Source organism: Arctopsyche grandis, chromosome 6 (assembly GCF_051622035.1).
Source record: "Arctopsyche grandis isolate Sample6627 chromosome 6, ASM5162203v2, whole genome shotgun sequence".
Taxonomy (NCBI): Eukaryota; Metazoa; Arthropoda; class Insecta; order Trichoptera; family Hydropsychidae; genus Arctopsyche; species Arctopsyche grandis.
The window spans coordinates 18,124,909-18,149,005 of record NC_135360.1 but is presented as its reverse complement, the minus strand read 5'-3'; the positions used below and the strand labels follow the sequence as shown (position 1 = coordinate 18,149,005).

The 24,097-nt window shown below is 35.5% G+C and overlaps 3 protein-coding genes across 3 annotated transcripts in view; 2 read left to right on the top strand and 1 right to left on the bottom strand.

Annotated features, from left to right (window-relative positions):
- Window positions 1–14,910, top strand: part of pb (homeobox proposcipedia) — a 58,833-nt gene extending 43,923 nt beyond the window's left edge. The window contains exons 2-3 of the mRNA XM_077431925.1: window positions 13,083–13,225; window positions 13,306–14,910. Of these exons, the coding sequence (XP_077288051.1) occupies window positions 13,083–13,225; window positions 13,306–14,910 (1,748 nt within the window). The remainder of the gene's footprint in view (window positions 1–13,082; window positions 13,226–13,305) is intronic.
- A 3,927-nt stretch (window positions 14,911–18,837) lies between these two features.
- On the top strand, window positions 18,838–20,171 carry Grx3 (Glutaredoxin 3). Its single transcript, XM_077432726.1, has 4 exons — window positions 18,838–19,004; window positions 19,193–19,361; window positions 19,433–19,692; window positions 19,764–20,171. Exons 1-4 carry the CDS (start codon window positions 18,952–18,954, stop codon window positions 19,939–19,941), a joined length of 660 nt encoding a protein of 219 aa, XP_077288852.1. The 5' UTR covers window positions 18,838–18,951; the 3' UTR covers window positions 19,942–20,171.
- On the bottom strand, window positions 19,948–22,079 carry Pfdn5 (prefoldin 5). The gene is made up of 3 exons (XM_077432727.1): window positions 21,849–22,079; window positions 20,610–20,819; window positions 19,948–20,542 (listed from the first exon to the last, which is right to left on the bottom strand). The coding sequence occupies exons 1-3, from the start codon at window positions 21,960–21,962 to the stop codon at window positions 20,381–20,383; spliced, it is 486 nt and encodes a 161-aa protein (XP_077288853.1). The 5' UTR covers window positions 21,963–22,079; the 3' UTR covers window positions 19,948–20,380.
- Between the last annotated feature and the right edge of the window lie 2,018 nt (window positions 22,080–24,097).

Below are 24,097 nucleotides of genomic sequence, written 5' to 3'. Positions count from 1 at the left end.
TTTTAAACAGTGCTTTTATATAAACCTTAAAGAAATATCAATCCATTCATATAAATACATAATGTTATAAATATGAAGAAGTCGAAGTTTTTCCCTGCTTCAAGGTAATCCCTCTTTAATTGATGTGTCAAAATACTAGTAGAATCTCACTCTCACCTGCTGCTATTGCTTGTGTCGTGCAAGTCGTCTCTCCTCTTTCTTTTATCCTCCAAATCCTACCCACATTTTGCCAATCCTCAGATGACTGATCGAAGTATAATCCCTTTGGAAAATTCAACCCTCGTGCACTTCAACGGTGGCTCAATTAAAAAGTTAATTTTTTCAGATGTGTGTTTTTTGAAAATAAAATACAAACACAAAGCATTAAAATCTCAATATATTTAAAATGTACTGTATTTACAACATATTTATAAATCTACGAGCTTTTAAATAAATTTAAATATTTCTAGTAGAAATAAAGAATGATTCCATTGCATTTCAACAAATACATAGTTTAGAGAGGCGTTAATGATACTTTTTCACTCTGATATGATGCTAAATTGTCACATTTTCTATCTTCCGAGTTCGATAACGAACCGTAGCGCGTAACGGAAACGACTCTACGCGTATTCAATTTATAATAAAATTTTAGTATAATGATTCGGCATGAAAGTTTCGTACGCTCACCTCCGCCTCCCCCTCCTTTCCAACGAGATGAAAAATAAGAAAAATAAATATTTATAGAAATTCCGCCGTAAATTCTCGAATCGCGAAAATGAAACGATAAAGGGGAAAAAGTTAAGTCTCTCCGCCGTCATCCGCCCTTTGGCCAAAAGAAAAAAATCCAAACAGCCATAAACGTCTTCCACACCCCCCGGTTTTCTCTCCACTCGATTCTCGCAGAGGAAGAGGCTCTTCTTCCCTTCGCCACCACACCCTCTTTTTATAATAAATGAGTAAAGAAGAAGAATGTGGTACGATTCTTTAAATACCTTTCAATGTTCCCTTTCGTTCGAACCGTTTTTATGGGGCACAGGTACCGCGAGCTCTGTGACCCCCTGCCTCTTCCAATATCCCTCCCTGCCCCTTTAAAAATGAGGGTGTCATCTCCTCCATGAAGCCCTCCCCCACACTTCAATACTCCAAAATTGCCATATCGATATTCGGCATCACGCTGTGAACATTTTATGCGAAGACATTTCTTAAAATTATTATCGCCAATTCCATATCTGATGACATTAACGCATGACGCTTTATAATAACAAAACCTAAACATAATATAACAAGTTACTACTTAATATACCAAGTAAATCACAAAAACCATGTGAAAATGATATTCATCCATCGAGTGTATGCATTAAAAAAAACATTTAATGGTAATTTTATATGGTTTAATGGTAATTTTATATGGTTCAATGATAATTTTATATGGTTTAATGGTAATTTTATATGAGTTCATATCTATTATTAATAAGTTAATTGTAAAAAAAGGCTGCCGATCTTTTTCTAAGTTGAAGATGAGGAAAATTTTCAACATTACTACGACTACGAGCATTTGAATCACGACAAAACAATATCATACTATGTATGTTACTTTATTTTTTAGAAAATATACATGTAGACATATACATATGCTTATTAAAATTGGAATGAAAATAAATTGTGACGAAAGATTGCGATGTTTATTTGATGCTGTGCGATGATTCGTGTGACGAGATGTCATGTTTTCTTTCATTTTCACATCCATTTTCCTCACTAGGAGGGGGGAGATTGAGCATATTTATATACGATGTGTTAGCATCATTTACACGGACACCCGAACGTCTGCAAACGAAAGAGTGGAGGGAAATTTCCATGATTTTCCCATAAAATATTATTACCCCTATGCGCGGAAATACCCCGAAATCTGCACCCCCGGCGCGTGTAAAGAAATCACTTATCAAACAGTGTTATTTATTTATATACACACGCGAAAACGAGGAAACATTGGGACGACGGTGGGGGAGGGGGGAAAGAACTTGTTGAAAAAATTCAGCTAGAGATATAAATACATCCTTTTATCCAAAGCAACACACGTGATTTATGACAGAGGAAAATTTAATATTTCACACACTTTAAATTGCATTGAACGGTGAATTAATTTCCTCTTGCATCATCCATCCATGGTATGTCCATAATAAAAATCAATATCATAATGTTAAAGCAATGACAAAATTCACTTACTGCTTTCAAATAATATTTCGACTGACAATATGGCTTTTAGAATGTTAAAAAATGCCGTAATTTTGTCACCATCCAATCAACCATTCGCAGGTGCTTGATTATTGTACGTACATATGTATAATATACATACATATGGACATATAAGATGTAAAAGTTTCGTCGTGTAAATCTCATTTTAACCAGAGCACAGCATCCACGGCGCAGACTCTACAATATTACAGTGGCGTTGCCGGTCGAACGATTCCAGTGCGAATTTATCTGGAAATAATGCCTCGAAGGGGTTGTAGAATTAATAGAATTAGAGCCGTGGTCAGCGACCGCCACATCCATTATTATCCCAACCGGTGGAATAGTCGACCGATTAAGCCGTTCCTTACTTTCGCGCCACCCCCTACATGCACCGCAATCAATTGCCAGTGCAAATGAGCCAGACGTAACGTGTACGTACATATCTTACGTTAACTACCCCGATTAACCGAACAAGGGCGACTCAAATACATAATCATAGTACATACATAAATACGAAAATTTCAGATAGATATCATCACACACAAATATTAAAAAAAAAACGTATTTATTTTAGTTTCGTATGCTATGATGCACCTTAAGGGTGAAATGGATGCGAGCTATTTACAAAAGCGCCCCCGCCCCGTTCGTTTCGATATATCTACCTAAGTGTCAGACATATTTTACAGCGACTGAAATAAAAAAATACGTATACACTTAAGAGTATATAAACGAAAGAACGACATACAAATTTCAACCCCCTCGAGTCGAGAAATATGCTCGCGTGATAAATATCGTAACGCTGTATTCGAATGCAATATTTAATATATCAATACTGAGTAGGGTGCTTTACGAAAAATTATTCAACCCCGTGTGAAATTGCCTATTTGTCTGCATTTTTATGTTGTATTTAGTCCAATCAACCATTTTCGACTTGTTTATTCGTAAAACATACATACATATGTATGTACAATATTTACATAGCTGTCAAATACATACAGTGCCTACTTAAAAAATAGAGACACTTTTTATTAGTTTTTTTATAGCAAATCGGAATAAAATTAAAATAAAACACATAACTGTTTGAGTGTCAGAGGCTCGCTAAAAAAGTAATCATATTAATATCTTAAATTTCAAATACGTATAATGATTTTAAATCATTTAGAAGTAGATCTAGTAGTTAAATTAGTATTAGTATATATATTTATACGTGTAAAGTTTTGAAATTTCCATTCAAAGGATTGTTTTTACTGGATATTCGGAACTTCAGCAAAAAAGATAATACCACCAGAGTAGGGTTTAAAAACAAATCATACCACCGGACTTTTTTAATTCCCGGGATATGGGATATGGAGGTCGGGATCGTTCCCGGTATTCCCGGAATCCCAGGACATTATTTTTTTAATATTTATGTTATTAATATAAAATTTATTTATTTAAATAATAAACAGTATATCAATAAAATGGAAAAAATGTAATTATAAAAATAAATTTATTTGAAATAGCTTCTTAAGAAAACTAATGAGAATCCGAAAGGCTATTTCTAGACTCGGCAGAAATGACTATTTCAAATTTGCTTTTCCATGATATAAAAATATTGATAATATTTGAGCTTCTTTCAGTTGAGTACATATTTTTACAAGATTTTATTAATCTCCAATGTAGAACGTTATACATATGTACCTATTTAGAGCATCATTTATAATTCAGAATCTCGTTATTTTGAACCCAATTGGAAAAAAAAATACTTAAATTAAAATCTATAATTTCGTTCTATGTAGTTAAAGTTAGTGATTCATAAATGATCTATGTAAATACAAGCTGACAATCAGTACACAATGTAATATATGAATGCAAGAAAACAGAATATTTTACATAAAGACAAATTTTCTTATCATACTGTGAGAAGCGTATTGGTTATAGACAACAAGTTATATCATACATATACTATGTATACACCTAATATAATTTCTTAACCGATAACATCCGAGTGCAACGTTTCCAATTTCCCGTCGCCGCTGCGGGGTTATCAAATATGACTCGGGGCCGTGTAAATCTTGTTGCTACAATTTAAATGGGCGCACATAAATCTCCCCGGGTGTCCGACGACCACTTATCAAGCACCTAATTTACCTCAAAGATCGTTGAAGTAGAGGATTTGGGCATTAGCGAGGGGATAAGCGGCCCTACCCCAGTCGGACGATGCCCTTCAACCCTTTCTTTCGACACCCCATGTGGTCAGCGTGATCACGGACGGCTCGCGACAGTGGAAATTTTCATTAAACTAGACATTACTCAATCCACTGGCATCACATTGAATTTTATTTATCGTTTTGAATTATTTAATTAGATTTACTCACCATAAAATCAACATACGTAGATGCATACATATATGTACATACATATATCTACTTTATTCAGAAACATTCTGTATAATGTACGTTTGTAATAGAAGACAATTTAAGTTGAATTCGCACATGAAAATAATTAAACATTAATCGAAATGTATCTACATAGTATCAAATTTCACGTGCCGTTGTAGCAACGCGCGAGACAAATGTCCTCGGACTGCACCCCTGAAAGCGTGGCAAGGAAACAATAATATATGTGCGAACAAGCAGCCGAAGGGGTATCTCTATAGCCATCGCCGACAACCCTCGCCACACTGCATTAAGGGGAAGTGACCAGTGTCCGCGGCGACCAAAGGACCCCGGATGGACCTCTTTCCCAACACCCTTTCCCCACCCCATCGCGATGAAGCCCTCTCGGCCAACTTTGCACATTTTCCCGGTCTGCATCCCGTAATCGCCGCCTGCACCCGGAACTAACTTGCATCGACAAAACTTTACTTTTTCATACGATAAAGTTATTTTCGCACCCTCCATAAAAAACGGCCGTTTTAAGAATAATTATCTTTTATCAAGCAAATGGATTCAAAATATAAAAAAAAAAAACAAATAGAAAATATATGAAACATTTCTAAAAAATTATTTATATATATTAAAATATAATACTTCTTCGGTAGGTCACAATTTTTAATATAAGATTCGCGGACGACACGACACTGATGATCGGCAATGAGGATTTAATGGATATACTACTTCGAAGAATAAAAATGAGAAGTAAACACCTGGGTCAGATATAAATAAAAACAAAACAAAAATCCTCGTCATTGACAGATTCGTGTTTCTCATAAATTCCAATGGTTTGAAGACTATAAGGAAGTCAACGATTTTATTTACGATTTCGAGAGAACTAGGTTGCCAAACAGAAATCCGCAGAAAAACAGGAATGTCGAAAACGGCGATGGTCAGTCAGACAAAAATGTGGAAAAACCGTTCTAAAAATGAGAAAAACGAAAAATCCATCCGGTGCCCTCCATTGCATTGTATAGTCAAGACATAGACGGTAAAAAAGAGAGAAACGAAGATGTTAGATGCCTTTGAAATGCGGAGCTGGAGGCAGACCCAAGACGCATGAACCGCTGGACCGCAAGATGCATGAACATCTCCATCCTCAAAGAGCTGGCAATTTCAGACAGACTCTCCACAACATGTAGAAAAACGATTCTCTCCTAGTTTGGCCATATTACCAAGAAGGATGTGCAGAATATGGAGAAGCTGGTAGTCACCGGAACACTAGAGGGAAAGCGAGCGAAAAGACGGTCTCCCATAAGATGGTCAAACCAAATTAAAGTTAAGTCTCTAAACGCTGCTTTCAACTTGGCTCAAGACCAGAAAAAGTGGAGGCGGGTAATCTACCGGATCCCAGATGATAAAAATGACCAGGACGCCCAGCATTGAGCAAATGTTTTGAAAGTATATATCCGAAATCGATTTGATACAGTAATTAAGTTTTAACTAATTTTATACAATTTAGACCACTTTAAATAATGGAAATTTCTATCCAATTTAAACCTACCATTCCAATACTCACAAAAATACATACAATTTTTATTCTAACAAAATCATCGTTCACTTCGGCCACTGATGATAAAATATCACATAATAAAAATACCTTTCACATTGGTTAAATATGAATAATGATTTAAACACCTATTGCAATAATGTCTTTATGGATTTAAAAGTGGCATTCATCTCCCACGTCTATAAAAATGTTTCGGGGCGTTTCGACATACGTCATTCCGTGTCGGAGGGGTCGGTTAGGGCGAGCAATGTACGTACACTGTTTATTACCCTTAAGTGTCCCGCTGGACAATGCGACGATAATAACTAATCTGCATCAATTTCAGCCAACTGCCAACATGATCCGAGCTATTTTCCATTGCACTACAAGTATAAATAAATTGGTACTTATTATAAAATTATTTTCCGCGTCTGGTGTAGACACAAAGCGAGCGCGCTATGTTCGAGACTTAATGTCGGCCATTTTTAAGTGCAAATAGAATGCATAAATTGCATAAGCAGCATAGGGGGCTATTATCGCGTCTCCAGCAGCTCTGATTTATATTTGCAAATTCAGAGCTAAGTGCCTTAGAAAATATTCAGCAACTCGAGGGATGTGAGCGGGGGTGGGTGGTGCGATACTTAAATGCACCTTCGACAATGCCCCCCCCCCCCTCCACCATCCGAAATGACATAAAAAATGTAAATTTTATTATTTTGCGCGAGAGACAAACCTACATAGAAAGGTGTAGAGATAGTAGAGAATTCGTATTTGGAAAAATGTGACATTTGAGCAATTGATTTTTTTCTAGAACTAGTTTTCAACCACCTGAAGAGATTTGTGACACTGAGAAGCCTTGAAAGAATTTTGTTGTATTGAAATAAAAATAAATGCCTTTTTAAAACATGGCGCAATTGCAGAGGCTAACGACAATTAAGTCGATATGTTCGACTGCACGAATCTCTTCTGTTGGCGCGATGTCAAAATAATAGTCGAGACGTCTTCATCTCGAAGGATTTCCTCGTCATTCGTCACCAGTTTGGACCGTTTTGCCCATGAAGTTTGCGCGGTGACACGCGGCCAACGGCGACGACTGACTGTTTGACGGGAAGAAAAAAAACACGTGTGTTGGTACGTATTTCCGGTTTAAATCGGTCGACCAGTGACTGACATATACACAGAAAATGTTACCGAAAAGCAGAATAATGATTGATGCGCCAACGTTCGTATTCCTGTCGTATGCGGTCTACCTTTCTACCTTTATTTATTTTCATCAAAATATTTTCCTAGAAAATTTGGATTTTATAAAAATATGTATCACTACACATGTATCAATGTATCAATGTATAAAATGTATCACTATACATCTATACATATACATATGTACATATATATAAAAATCAATGTTTGTCTGTTTGTCTGTCACGTATGCATTCCTATACCATTCATTCGATTACGATGAAACTTATATGAGCTATTGTGTATATGCCCACGATGATTTCTGTAAAAATAAATCGCCCAAAAACAGGAACGGAAACGGAAAAAACGGGAATGAGTGGCATTGCAACGCAATAATTTCAAATGTTTTCGTGTCGTAAAATAAACAAACAATTGAATAATTTAAAATGTATTCGCCGCCTGCGTTTTTCCGACAAATTATCATTACTGTAATTAAATTTCATTATAAAGTATTTATTTGAAACTGAAACATTCACTTATCGAAACCGGAAATGGAAACGGGAACAGGAACGGAAACGAGAATTGCATGCGTTATTGTGCCATTGCAACGCATGCCGGGTTCAACTAGTATATAAAAAAATCTTAATAATAAATTATATTGCTGTGAACAAAATAAGATATTAGCAAAGCAATTCAATGTTTTTTTTACAATTTTGTAATACCACTTTTTAGGCGAACTGCAATTTTGACACAAAAAATTTAGGTATTATTTTTTCAACTTTATTTCCTTAATATTTGAACATTTTAATAAAAAATCTGGACTTTCAAATCATAGTCGTCCCGTATGCATAGACAAGTAAGACGGCGCCTAAAGGGCGACATAAAATAATTACAATTGTGAATTAAATTGAATACTATGTTTAATAAAAAATGAACTCTAAATTCCCAACTGTTCGAAGTGAGTGCATCCTAATTACTTATATTAAAATATACGGTATGAAGTGTAATTTGAAATATTTGTCTATAAAATTTTAATTATAAATTTAGTATTTTTAAAAAGGGTGGTATTTAAAACTTCAACTAAAGGCAGCACATAGTCAGACAACGCTGGTTCAAACACAGATTACATATGTATACATACATATGTATGCACTATATGTCATCATCATAATTTCAGCCATTCACCATCCACTGATAGATAAAGGCCTCTCCGAGACGCTTACATTCGTCTCTGTTTTGAGCAACTCTCATCCATTCCACCCCACACATTTTTCAAATTTTGTCCACCAATCTACCTTGCAGTATTCCTTTCACCCTTTTTCATTCTCTTATGTACCATTCGAACACTTCCCTCGTCTATTCTTCTTGCTACGTGACTCGCCCATTTCCATTTCAATCTCTTCACTTTCTTTACTTTATCAACTACTCTAGTCAATCACTTTTCACCCACATACGTATTTCATTTTCTATCTTACCTCGTTATGTCGAGCATTCAGTGTTCCATTCTTCTTTGAGTGCATTGGACTTTGTGTAACATTTTGGCGTTCAATGTTTCACATCCATAACTCATCAATGCCAAAACACATTGATCGAATATATTTTTCTTCAAGCAAAGTTACATTTTTTATTTAAAAAGGCGCTCGTTCATTCACAAAAATGCATTCCATCTTAGCCTCATACGGATTTATTTACTTATTTCCCCCTCTCTACTACCGAACATATCTCAGATTTGCCCTAAATATAAATATTTACTGACTACAGGTATTCATCGATGAAGATACGATACGTTCTTGCACCTTGGTTGCACCAAGTTGAATTTCATATAAAACGTCAAAATATTAAGAAAATTTATCGATTTTATTCATTTCAAAATGTGCATATTTACTAATTTCTCGAAAATATGTGCAATTTAACTTCTTCGAAAGGGCAGTGGCTGTAGGTAACGGCAGTCAATGATTTGATAGTAACTTTAAAAAAATAATTTTCTGAAAATCGTTGATTTTTTTCGGTCGCAAGTGCGAATCCTCGTCAAGGACCAGCTGTATGTACTTCCACTATTTTATCATCTAATGAAATGCTATCAGATATTCAACATCTATTGAACATATACATACATACATCTATACATACATATATGATATGTAAGTAGTCAAAAATCAGGCTTACATATAGATATATACCTCTTCATTGAGACGATGAAATCTTTGTTGTTCCTTGAGATGAAGAAAATCTGCTCCATTAAGTCGATGTTCGTTCAGTTTCTAATTTCAAAAAATATAAAAACAAACGATTTACTATAATATAACTGAAAGGGATTTTATGTAAATTTGTAATAACACTATACATAATTGTTTACTATTCCAAAGTCATCAGTCAAATTAAACAAAAAGAAGCCTCTGTACATGTTTACTATTATTTGATAACATTGTGCTAATTAACAAATTGGTGTTGACCTGTTGTTTAAATCTAGGTATCCAACGACTTTTGTCGATCCAAGCATATGCCCTGTATTGAAACCGACAATCATCGATTTACATACATATGTATGTATGTAGATACGTCAACCCAATACTATTAAACAGCAATAGGCCCCTTGCTACACTATTAAAAATCGATATTCAAATTCAATATTCAAACCTGCTGCAAGCTAAGACACACTAAAATGGACGACAGGCCACGTACGATGAACGTTAAATTGAAACACCGCAATTCTTTTGTTTTATGTTGAATTAATTTGAAAATTTAATTAAATTATCATTTCTGGAATTGTGTGTTAATAATACTGTGAGCGCGAGTTTGGAGTCGAAAGAGGGGAGGGGGTGCTTGGCAGGTGTGGGGTTGCGGTGGATAGGGAGGGGGAGGGAGTTTGATTGACAGGTCCCTCATCAGTATTCGCGCTCCGCCATTGGACAGACGGGGCTGTCAATCAAGGGGCCCGGCCTGCCCTTGTCGGCTTCCAATTACACCTATGGATGGTGGACTTTCGCATGGAGACTGCCTACTCCACCCCCTGCCCCCACCTGCGATCGAGTATCTCCCCCCCCCCCTTCTCCTCTTTACCACCAAAACAAAGGAGCGAATCGATCGCGAACGTTTGAGAACCGTCGATACATTTGGACCTCGTGTATATTGAAAATCCAACCTCAACTTAATTAAATTTGTTGAACAATTCCTTCAGTGAAAAATTTTAATGCGCAATACTATCATATTGAAATGTAAGAGAAATAAAAATGTCTTGTAAAAATCATCATTATATATATACATATGTATACATACATAAAAGGCTAAGCGGTCTGTTCGTTCGTGACTAATACAATATTGAAACATTTTCATACTTGAAATAAGGGCGCGCTTTGCATATCATGCGAAATAAACGGACATGTGGCTGCCGAAGCGTGCGCGCTGTCAGACGTGTTTTGTATACAGCTACAAACATTTTGATTCACATGTTAAAAGCTATGCACAAACAAAATGTATCTATATATTCGTTCGTAGCAGAATTGTCTTTTTCATTTTTTCTACGTGGGTTCTTTTTCGTTTTTTCGTCATAGACTCAGTATCTGGCCCGGTGTTGCTGGCCTTGTTGTTAGTCAATTTATCTGATTTCATTGTTGAAACGGTTCCACCAAATTGGCAACCTAACCTGTTTATTGCAAATTCGAGTTTGTAGCATCTCTAATTTGTTGATTATTATATAAATATGCTACCCACTATGTAAAATGTATGGATTTCTCGTTGTATATCGAATTTGTCCATAGATACCTCTATAATATTGTATAAATATAATTGTTTTTCGATGTTTATATTAGAATTGGTCAGGAAGGTGCATTGGGTTTACCTGTTAGGCCTTTCTGATAATGTACATATACTACATATATGTATAAAAAAGGCAAAAAGATAGGAAACGGAATACGAGGGTGAGAAGTATGGCAAGGGTAATGAATATGGTGATCGGATAAATGCACTCAAGAGAGCTGCACTCTTGAGACATCCAAACTTTCAAATATGCTCAAGAAGAACTTGCACAATAGAATTCTAACCCTTTTCTGTGGAATTCTATGGCGAAAGTTCTTCTTGAGCTCCTTTGAAAATTAGGATTTCTCGAAACTATGGCACTATTCAGTCCAATTCTTCCGGGAACCAGTGGATATAGTGGAGAGTGAAAAAATTCATGTAGCTAGAAGAATAGAAGGTGGACTTCTAAAGAGGTGCTAGAATGGTACCCGAGAGAATGTAAAAGGGTGGAAAAAAAGGCCGCAAGGAATATGGTTAGTTGAAATTAGAAAAATGTATGGAGTGAGATAAATGGGAGTATAAATATATTAAACCGTGTAAATTATGTACATATGTACATACATATGTAGCTGATGTAAAAGTATATTACATACCTTAATTTCAACAGGCTATTGCGTATTCGAAAGAAAATAATAATAGTACAATAAATTGCTATAAAGCACGTTTTTAATAGTGTGATTGTTAGTTTAATACTCATTTGATATGTATGTACATACATATGTGTGTGTTTAAGTCAATTAGACATGAATTGTGCGAAAGCTCAGTGGTATTAGACTGTATCAGACTAAGGGATTCAAATTCGTAATCTTCCAGTTTTAAATATGCATAACAATTTCGGATCTAGAGGTTCGCCGGGTGCCGTCAAAGTTGAGGGTAGTTCGTCGGGGTAAGTTTTGCGATGTGGGGTGGGTTTTGGTAGCACCACCATCTACCTCGAGGGCCGATATTAAATTTCACCTGCTCGGGCGTCAGTTGGTGACAGTACTTTGTCACTCTTCTATCTAATCGTTGCCAGGCGGGACAGGACTCACTCCGCCACTTGCAAAAACTTTTATTTAAATATGTCAAAATTTCCATTTAACGAAGAAATCTTCGGAAAACTCTCAAAAACAGAATGGTGAGATGTTTATAACGCCGGCGGGGTAAGGATTGTTTCGATACAAACAAATTTATCATTGGACACACTTGAAGAGTGACGTTCCAAAGTATAAGAATAATAAAGTATATTTTCATGAAAAAGTATTATACATATACGTACCATAGGTATATGTATATTATTTCAAACTTTTTCATTTGCAATTGACTTTAAAATTAGATTATTTTGTATTATTGAATTGAAGTTGAATAAAATATTCAATTCAACATTCTTTTTGTTTTTTTTTTTTAATAAAAATTTATATTTACCATGGTGCCATTGCATGTTTTGCCCCAAGGCGACACCTATGACCAAATTTGTAAATATGTACTTTATATAAATTTATAACATTATTATTATGAATTTGAAATTATATTCAAAAATTGGTGACAAATGAGGATAGGTTGCCAATTTTTTTGGAAACCTTTCAAGAATGAAATTAGATAAATTGACAAACTCTGATTGATCTGGAGTCACATATGCATACAAGGTGTGGCTAGCGACAACAAGCCACGAATTGAACCCATAACCCCCCTTAGTTGAAAGCATTATACACTAACCATTGAGCTATGTTGCTGGCTAAAAATAAAATAAAATTAAGTCTTATATTGAAAGAAGACGTCGATTTAAATTTTATGCTGGAATTTCAATTCTGATTCGGTCCTGGTGCGCGTCATACGTTGGCCCGAACTAAATTACAACGTCAGTTCAAATATCGTGGGGATCCTCCGTACAATTCCATATTGACGTTGGAAACTTGAAATTGGCATTCGCCAGTGAAGGGTGAATGATTCAATTCCAAAACCAATTAATAATATATTTATTTTTAATAATAATGCATTTATTTATTTTGTTCTAGAAAATGGACTACCGAGACGACTTCGAACTGCGTATACAAATACGCAATTACTTGAATTAGAAAAAGAATTCCATTTCAACAAATATTTATGCCGCCCTAGAAGAATAGAAATCGCCGCTTCTTTAGATCTCACAGAAAGACAGGTAAATTTAAATAATCATATTATGTTTTAAATATTCATAAAAAAATTGTCAACTATAAAAAAATGTATGCACTATTTCAGGTGAAAGTATGGTTTCAAAATCGTCGCATGAAACACAAAAGGCAAACATTGACTAAAGGAGACGACGGAGACGATAAGGATTCGACCACATCGGAAGGCGGCAAGAGCTCAAAAATATCCTCCGACAAGTTCTTAGATGAAGATGGACCAAGTAGTAAAAAGAGCTGTCAAGGTTGTGAGATGCCACCGGTGGGATTGTGCGGTCCCAATGAAGAATTGCCCGATTTAAATTCATCCCGCGGTAACAACAACAACACACCAAGCGCAACCAACAACAACAACACTAGCTTCAACAGCAATAGTAATGGAGCTTCGAGTGTCACCAGTTCCGGCTCCTTCGAGAAATTGGGAGCTGAAGAAGATTCGAGATCGAACGAATCAAGTGGCCTTCACCTAGCAAGTCCTCGCATGCCGAGCACGAAGAAAGTCAAGAGCGAAAACAGAAGAACCTCGCCTAACCTCGACGGGATAACTATATGCAAAACGTCACCTCAATCCTTGAAAGATCCACTCCATCCTAACTCAGCTGCTTCGACCCAAGACACAATGGCGCCAGGTAAAGGACTATCGTCTATGAGCCTAACTCCTTCTTCCACTCCTGGCACCCCGTCGACAATGCATCCAAGTCCTTTGGGTGCTCCACCAGGTGCTATGTATCCTCGTCCTTCACCGCCAGCTCCACCACCCAACCCTTCAACATCAGTTCCGATTCAAAACGTCCCCAACGCCATTCCTCCATACATAATAAGAGGAGCTCATCTAAACAACTTACCCAACCACTACCCAGTATCACACGCTGACTACCGCAACGATTTACCCACCGGTAGAAATGCTACGAAGCAAGGATCAGCTCAACAATTCCAACAGATGCACCCGAACTACCCTCACGAACTATACCAACAGAACGCTCCTATGGACGGACACAACTTTTCGAGAATTCCTCCACATGGAAGAGGACATGAAAGTTCTCCGCGCGGTATTAGCAGAGGTAACACGAGACACAACTACCCAGGTCATGTAAATCAAGCGTATCACCAGCAAAACTTTACCTACAATTACAAGAATCACCATGATCAAAACTACCATAACTATGGCCAAGTACAGAACTATAATCCGGAGCATGGTCCCTACCATCCGAACAACCACTTTGGTTATCATTATCCTGGTGACATATCGCATACTATGGGTGTGGGAGGAACTGCTCCTCCCAACGAATCGAGCGTACCTTACTACAATGCAGACCCTCTTCAGCACAAAGCTAATCACACCGAGTATCCAAACAAGCACGGTTACTATGAAGGAAGTGGGTACAACCACAACGTGATCCACGAGACTGCACCCAACAACACTGCGGTTTACAATAATTCATCAACAGACGTTTTCCCGCCTGCAAATCAGAGTAACAATCATGTGACTAGTGTAATGACACCTCCCACGAGCGTGCAAACTGACTCCAGCGACAACTATAGCTCATTTCATCAGTTCTACGAGGCTACCCAAGTTCAACCAGCTTCCGTAGGGGGTGAAAACAGCAACAGCTCCTCCGATTTCCACTTCCTTAGTAACCTGGCGAACGATTTCGCCCCCGAGTATTATAGTATTTGAGTTGAAGAGTATAGTGGGATTATGGTTGACAACATATTCCCATAAGACTCGTTTGTCGTACGTCGATGCAGGAACCACAACTGCAATTTTTGTGCTCTCTATAGTGCCTCAGTTGAATATAGCGATTAAGTATTAATTTTTAGATGGACAATCTAATTGAACGTGAACTAATTAATATCAGTTCGTCCAAACATTGTTGATATTTTCATATTTAAACGTATAAATTTAAAATACTTGCCATGCATCTCTCATTTTAAATTCCGCATTTTGAAAACACTCATTGATATAATGCTCAAATATTCGTAAATTATTTGAATCGTGAAAATAAATATTGTATACCGATATTATAAATTGTACAATACAATACATGAATAATATATAGCCTACAATAGTAAAAGAAGGTCTATATTTTCTCAAAATACCTAAATAGCATTTCTCAAATTATATATTACGTATTTTTATTTCGCCTTAGCTTAAAATGAGATTCGTGGGATACACCAATGCTTATAAAGTGTATAATCATTATGTAAATTATGTATTATATATATAGAGTTACAAGCTCGTATATCAAGGTGGTTATATTAAACATTTTTTTTTAAATCAAACTCATACATATGTGCATGTATTATTTAAAATATTAATTAATTGTAAACGATTAATGTCGATGTAGAGGCTTAATGACTGATCTACACGATCGCGAATGATCATCAACAATAAGCCATTTCTGTCGTTCACAACAATGAGCCACAATGGCTTGTGCCATTCAACACCATTGAAAGCCATTGCAAATTCTACATATACCACGTTGATGATGATATAAAGTGGTATAGAGGCCTAAGCAAAGTTTCCTTTACTTTACATAACAATAATACAAATCAAAATTTAAAAAAAAAAGACTTTTTTAGCTTGATGTTATAACTATTTTGGATAATATGTGTGAGTTTTATTGAAAAAATTTGTTTAGTTAAAATTTATATTTTTTGAGATACCACTTAGTATAAATATGAAATTGTTGATAAAGCTTTTGTATAAGATTAACAAGTCATTTTCAAAATACATATAATGTTATATATATTTTTATTTTCATTCGAGAATGTGAAATATCAAATCATAAATAATCGCTAAATTAGATATTTAATTCAAGCAGCAATAATAATGATTGTAAAATTGAACATAATGTATATTTTAAACAATGTTTTGTTTACTGTTTTAGGAAATTTTAAAATTACATTATTTTCACTAAAGTGATAAGATATTATTATTATTATTATTATTATATACATATACATAATATAATTTTAATTTTTTTGCATTTAAATAATGAAAAAAGACAATCCGACTGTCAGTATAATTTTGATAACACTGATTTAAAGATTTTACTTTGTTGTGTTTTTGAATTTTGAAGTGTGCAGAGTAAAATAAAGAATTGTTTATATTAAACAGGATGCCGAATTTTACAAGATAATGATTTCATTAACGAATTCAGAAAAAATACATTTAGAAAAAAAATTACAATATGCTTGTTATCTTTATATTTTAAATGTAGTCAAGCACAAATACAGCACGAAAACTATAAAAAAAACTAATTAGGTCAATAGTTTTAAATTTGTGGTTATTTACGTATGTATGGAAGCCTTTTCTGAAATAAATCTGAGAAAAATCTTATACATAATTTACTTATTGTTGTAGATATAACAAAATTATTGTTTCACAATTACATGTTATTATTGTAAATATTAATCACGATTTCAATCAATTTTATGTACAGTATATTGATTAATAATATATTAAATTGAAATTTTCACAAAAACAGTCTTTTCATTCTTCCAAACAGTCTTTTCATTCTTCCAAACAGTCTTTTCATTCTTCCAAACAGTCTTTTCATCTTTTCATTATTTTCAAACAGTCTTTTCATTCATTTATAGCATGCAGATAATTTAAAACTTCTGAAATTTTATACTAGTTGAAATATTTAATGTTGTTAATGTATAAAATTTAACTTAACATTGTGTCAAAGATAATAACATCATTGAATTGAATTGATACATTATGGAATTTATTTTGCAATAAATTTTAAAATATTCAAAAAAATCGAGACATTTGAATTTGAGCTACATCCGGAAAAAGTTTTTTTAATTGATAAATATAAACATAATCCCTTGATATATTCGAAAACCAGAGTTTTAAATTAAGAAAAAAAGTTAGAGGAAACACTACAGCTGTTGGCCGTCCTAGGGTCGTTGGCCTTAAAAATATGAGCTCTATGACATTACTAGGTAGCTTTTGAGCCCTCAATAATACTCCTGTGCATTATTTATATCAATATATTAATTTTGATTAAGTTGGCATTAACTTAATATTTCAATTTAAACCAAGGACTGATCCAAAGGGGGTGATAGGGATAATCGCCACCATGTATGGAAATTTCGGCGAGCGAATAATTTTAAGAAGCTGTCAGATTTACCTCCACGTTCTCTCAATCTTTAAGCTTTCGAATTGTTCCTGTGAAGAAATCTATAAGAACACGTATGTATATTCATGTTATTATTGAGCAGCTCAAAGAGAACATTGGTACAGAAATTTAAATGTTAGGGCCTTAAAACCTAGCTGATGTTATGAAAAATGCAGTCTCACTTTGGATGATGGCAATGGAAAATGAACCTTATTCATCTTTTGTACCTAGTGAAACAAGGGTCTGCTTTAGAGTATCGTTGATATTTTAAAATATGAGATTGATTGCTGGCAAATAATTATTTATGTAGTTACTAGTAAGGCAGTTTAATCATAAGTAATTATGCCTAGCTAGAAATACATAAATAATTATTTCTGATCGAATTGCCTAACTCGTAACTCGAACCGTCTTTGTGTAGCTGCCAGAGAAATTTAATAATAATAGAAGGGCCCTTACGAATAAATAATTGTTGTCAATATTACGTGGCACGTCTCTATAAATACGCTACAACGCACGGAATAATATCGGATCAATTTACTTATAAAAATGTATCCCATGTTGTTTATTGTGTTCTTGAATGCATTGTGCAATTTTTGCCGATGCTTGCCCATCTTGTGAGTAATATAAACAAACAGAAAAGTTTTGATCGGACATACGTTGAGCATCAAGCATCAAATACGACTGCTGCTAAAATTATTTAGGATTGTCTGTGGACAATCGTCACTTGACAACAATGTACCTAAAGCCACTTCTATTAATATAACATTTCTCTGGTAGCTGCACCTCAAGGTTTTGTCGATGCGTAGCTGTATGATAAGATCTAGCTCTCGGGGGTTACTATGGACTCGAGCTAGTTTATCTGAAGCGGGTTGGTGGTGTCTTTGCCCTTGTGTGAACGAAGATATTTCAGCCAAGGTTGACTTTGCATGCTCGTAAAGAAACTCGATGATGCAATCGTGCGACTTGTGTTATAAAGAGAAATATATGAGATCATCGATCTCGATTTGGGATAGTACAAGCTGTGCTATGTATATTCCTACATATTTATCAATTCGTTTTTCTAAAATATTGGCTTCTCCCCTTGAAAAAATTTTGTATCTGTCACTGATCTAAATGGCTAACGACTATGGTTTTTCCCCTACTTAAAAAAATTACTTTGAGTTAATCTATATCTGTCTGATATCCAATCATAGTAGGTATTAAATTTAATTATCGTTACAATTTCTAGGGTGGCTGGCGTGGTTATTGAAATATTAACATAGAAGTAGAATGCATAGAATCGCTCTCAGCCTCCAAAAATGTTGCTACAAAAACTCTTTGTTCATTGTTTGCTAAACTTCGTCTCTCTCTCTCTTGTCTCTCTTCTGACTTTCCGTCTCTCTCTTCGATTACTCGCTTTTAGACGGTACTTTTGTTAACAATGACCATTCTATGCATTCTACTTCTATGAATATTAATAATCGAATAGCATCAGGTTGGTGCATGTGGGAAAAGAAGAGTGAGTTGGCAACACTGCGCGGCGTACGTGATCTCGGTCTGGGTTGTCATCCACCAAGTCTTCGAAATTGACTGTCACTTGATCTAAAAATATGTCTTCACCCCGTCAACTTCAATCAGCAACCGAGGTCCAACAAGCAGCCAAGTAAGAAAATCATCTCACACTCCCACAACCCAAAACATTCATCTCGAACACTATTCGTTTTGAGGTTAGCTTTGCTCTTGTCTCACCATGAATTATCGAATGACTCACTTTCACTGTACACAGTCCAATTAAAACACTACTAATTTCAATATGTTAAAATTAAAAATTTCCTTTTTAATATTGGACAGCTCTAACAAATTAAGCGTCATCCACTTCGAAGCAGACTGGGCACCGCAATGCAAGCAAGTCACAGACGCCTTAATTGAATTAGCCAAACTACCAGAAATCCAATCAAATGAAACTGGATTTTATGTTTGCCCCGCCGAACAATTGCCTGATATTGCTCTCAAATACAAGGTTTGTATTTACATGTTATACTCACCTGTATGTAATCTTTTAAAATTTAAAACGTTGCTACGTCAATTCAGGTAGAAGCCGTACCTACAGTTATTTTACTAAAAAATAATCAAGTGGTCGATAGAATAGATGGTGTCGACATAGCTAAATTGACCGCCAAAGTAAAAAGTCACACTTGCGATGGGAGTGCACCAATCGCTACCGAGCCCCTCGAAGAGAGGCTCAAGAAACTTATCAACAAACACAATATTATGGTATTTATGAAAGGCAACAGAGATATGCCTAGATGTGGTTTTAGTAAAACCTTAATACAAATATTACAGGATATTGGGTAAATATTGCCTGTTTTTTAATGTTATATATAATCTTACCCTTTCTAATATGAGCTATTCTTTATTTCAGTGTAGAATACGAGACGTTCGATATATTAACCGATGAGGAAGTTCGTCAAGGATTGAAAACATTTTCAGATTGGCCGACCTATCCCCAAGTGTATGCAAAGGGAGAACTTTTAGGTGGTCTTGACATTATTAAAGAAATGCAGGCATGTGGTGAATTGGAGACTACTCTAAAATCTTAACTTATTGTAATTTAATGAATAATTTTATTCAGCATTATTTAAAACACGAACAACATATTGTAACATTCAGACTGCTTGTTTTCTCAACCCAAAAATAAATATTTTTTTTAATTTATGATTATTTTTATTTAGAAATCCTGATACATAAGTAGCATATTGTTAATGTTGTGCATTTATTATAAATGAAGATAAGAACATTAATTGTATATTTATTATAATTTAACAGATATAATAAAAAAAAGGTTATTTTAAATAATTCAGTTTAGTGATTCACATTATAAAATGGTTTTTGAAAATGATAGAATGTGATAATCTTATGATGAAAATTAAAGTGCGTCTTATTCAGTTATTATATATAATAAAATATAAAGGTTACTGAACAATAAATAAAATATTAAAAGTATTAATTAAGCGGTTTTAAAAACAATTTGATATTGTTTCAAGTATTCACTTTCGCAGATTGGCTAGTTTTTTCTTCTATGACTTCACAAATTGCATCTTTGATCTTGGTCTTTTCGATTCCCATAGATTGAATTTTTTCCATGTGTTCCGTTACAAACTCGACTTTTCTCTTAAAATAGTCCTTTGCACCGACAACATCCTAATATAAAATAAACAGTAATTAAAAAATTGAAGTAAAATTCTCAAAGAAAATGATTTTGAATTACCTTTTGTATATAATATCCAGTTCCAATATCAATTATAACGTTTTCTGTATCGGCTATGAAACCTGGAACATAGATTGAACCAGTCAACGGCACTAAGATTTCTTTTCCTTTCGTATCAGGTGTAATTTTTTCGACACATTCACCAGAATCTACAAATTTAGTTTGTGCTATTTTCAATGTTTGTAGAGAATCTTGAAGAATTGTCAATTCCTAAAACATCAAAGTTTTATCAAAATAAAAATTACATAAATTTTAATCAATGAATAAAGGTTGAAATTTAAATTACTAAACATGTGAAGTTGAATTAAATCTAGATTTCCCACTAAAATATTGAATTAACAAAAATTGTTTTAAATTCTTGAAAACAAAATTTGAAAGTAATGTATTCCTTAGTGGGTAAAATAAAATGCTGTGGGTGATCCACATATCTCCAACAACTGTTGTACATTTTTAAAAACGGCAAGAGAACAATCTATGTATTTAGATTCCACCGGAAGGTGACTACTACCATTTATAAATACAAATGATCCAAGTCATCGATAAGCGATATCGGGAATTGAAACAGTCTACAAGCAAATGTTATGAAAACAATTATTTTTACACCTATAATTCTCAAAAGACAATATATACGAACTGAATTTGTTTTCAAAATATATTAAACGTGCCTGAAATGTATACTAAAATGAGTCCTGAGGGTATTTCTTGTCTTAGACATAAACCAATCTCAAATAGGAAGAATATATTATTATCAAAGGCGCTTTTTGGAATTGTATATGTTTTAATGCTATTTTATTCTGATGGTCATTAAGAATCCGTAATTAATAATTTTTACTGTCAAAACCGGCTAAGCTTGGTACTAAATTAACTTCAAAAATAGGTCAGTATCAAAACTGTTTTGTGGAGTAGTATCTTAGTATCAAAATTGCCTTTTATAAAAAAAATCGTAAGGGGTCTTTGGCCATCTTTGATATTAGGGCCTCATATACAATAACCATAAATGTTAAACATATCATTTAGTAAGTTTCCAGAATATTCGAAAAAAAATTAATCCTTAGTTTTAAATCTGCCCCAACCAGTCCTGTATTACACAAAATTGAATTACACAAAATTGTTTATATGATTTCATAATTGAGTGATATATAGCATATAAAATTACGGGAATAGTATGAAAGCAATCCCGACGATTCTCAGAGTATGGTGTTTGAACAATGTGAGGTTATGAGTGTATATGGAGGTTACCTGGAAGACGTGCTGTTTGAGCTGAGCGAGCTGCTGCAGACTGAGCTTCGTGAGATCCATCTGCTGCATGCCGGCAGCTGGCTGCGAAGAAACACCGCCGCTACAACCAGACATCTCTGAACGGCTCTGGGCTCTACAACTTGGATCGACAATAAAACTCGAAGAAGCGCACGCCGCTCCCACTCTCCCACTGTCAATTGTCAAACCTGCTTCACCCACACACTTACCAACTACCGCATGGTTTCTACGTACCCTTACCAACATATTCATTTTATTACATCCATTCCACAATTGCTAATTGGATTATTAGTCACATTGCGGTGGTAACAAAGGGGTCTACCTCACGGCACCGAAAATGAAAAGGTTGAAAAAGCAAATATCGGAAGGCAAAGATCGAAAATCGAAAGATCTTAAGACGAAAAATAAAAAAAGGGTGCATGGTAAACGGTACTATGTATATATAATATATATCAGTGGCATGCGGTGAAATTATCTCTTTTATACAGCCTTGTTTAATGTGCGCGCGCAGATTACGGGAGGAAAAGTCTGTTCCTCTTGTTCCTGTTGTATCCTGCTCGCGCAAATTAAGTGAGGATGTACGACGGGGGGGGGGGGGGAGAGAGAGTTTTACCGCACGCCACTGATATATATACTAACCGTTTTTCATATGTATGCATGATAAATGAATATTTTCGACTTTTTCACGGTCACCTTTATTGTTAGTATTGTAGGCGGGGTAGCGATGTGTTGACCGTATCCCAGCCTAACGAAACACTGTTGTGCTTGTTTTATAAAGTTTTATTGTTTGCCTATGGTTGTACAAAGGTATTATATTTGTGGGCAAAAGTATGTCGTTCAGCGGTCTCTGGATATGGTAGAGTGTCGCTGGCTCGGCATTCAGCTATGTTCAGAAGGTCTCTGGAGGCGGCAGTGTGTTGCTGGCTCGTTCGGCTGATTGATCTTCCAAGTCCGCGTAGTGTAGTGGTGGCAGGTCAGGAGCTGGATGTCGACTGGTCTGCTGCTGTGTGTCGACGCTTGCTGCTGTGGGTCGACTGGCGTTGTTTGGGTTGTACCTCCTTTTATAGTGTTTCTGGAATCACCTGACCCATGATGGTGGTTTGTTGATGCGTAAGCGAGGAATTTGCTTTTGTCGATGGGGTGGACTTTTCTGGAACGATTGGCGCCGTTCCGCTCGATGTAGTTTAATGGTGGCGGCGTGTTTCGACCGTTTTGGTTCTGCTCGACTGGTAGGGGCGTTCCGCTTGAGTTTAATATAATGGCTGCAGGTGTGCGTCGTCTGGGTTTCGTTCCGCTCGAGTGTGAAGGGTGGATCATTCTCGAAGGATTTGGCGATTGATTCCAAGAAGTGCACGGGTTGTTTACGTGTGTGAGTTCTGCAAGGAATGTGGTTTGTTGTTGTGGAATATTCTCGAATGTTTCGATGACGATGACGATGACGAGATTCCTACAGTATGATGGACTTTTTGGCTACCAGATGTTCCGTTATAGAGATTTTAGTGACTTTGTGACCACAATTAATCACCGAACCATTCCAATTATGCAGATCGACATTTTCTCATTATGTCTTAACTATTTTCCTTTATGTTTCACTTTGAACAAATTTTAAAATTTCAAGGTGCAATCGTGACAGACAAATTCAAATTGATTTAGCCTGATATCAGAAAAAATAATTAAGGGTATGGGCAAGTTCACATATACAAATATAAGGATATTGTGAATAGGTTTTTGAGCTTTTTTCTTGATCTACTGTAGGAAATCAGTATACGCATACACAACTTACGTATATCCAAAGATATGTAGGAATCTCGTCGTCGTCATCGTCATCGAAACCTTCGAGAATATTCCGCAACAACAAAATACATCGAGCGGAACAGCATCAAGCATTCCAGAAAATTCGACGCCTCGACAAAAACAAAATTCCTCTCGTACGCGTCAATAACCACTTCCATCAAGCATTCCAGAAAATTCGACGCCTCGACGAAAACAAAATTCCTCTCGTACGCGTCAATAACCACTTCCACCAAGCATTCCAGAAACACTATAAAAGGAGGTACAACCCAAACAACGCCAGTCGACCCAGAGCAGCAAGAGTCGACACACAGCAGCAGACCAGTCAACATCCAGCTCCTGACCAGCCACCACTTCACTACGCGGACTTGGAAGAACAACGAGCCAGCAACACACTGCCGTATCCAGAGACTTGCTGAACATAGCTGAATGCCGAGCCA

Excerpts from the sequence above, each read along its gene's own strand:
- Grx3 (XM_077432726.1), top strand. The coding sequence starts at position 18,952 with ATGTCTTCACCCCGTCAACTTCAATCAGCAACCGAGGTCCAACAAGCA. Across the intron at positions 19,362-19,432 it reads ATATTGCTCTCAAATACAAG|GTAGAAGCCGTACCTACAGT; the intron begins GTTTGTATTTAC and ends ACGTCAATTCAG. Across the intron at positions 19,693-19,763 it reads CAAATATTACAGGATATTGG|TGTAGAATACGAGACGTTCG; the intron begins GTAAATATTGCC and ends TCTTTATTTCAG.
- Pfdn5 (XM_077432727.1), bottom strand. The coding sequence starts at position 21,962 with ATGTCTGGTTGTAGCGGCGGTGTTTCTTCGCAGCCAGCTGCCGGCATG. Across the intron at positions 20,820-21,848 it reads TCAAACAGCACGTCTTCCAG|GAATTGACAATTCTTCAAGA; the intron begins GTAACCTCCATA and ends TTGATGTTTTAG. Across the intron at positions 20,543-20,609 it reads CTGGATATTATATACAAAAG|GATGTTGTCGGTGCAAAGGA; the intron begins GTAATTCAAAAT and ends ATTTTATATTAG.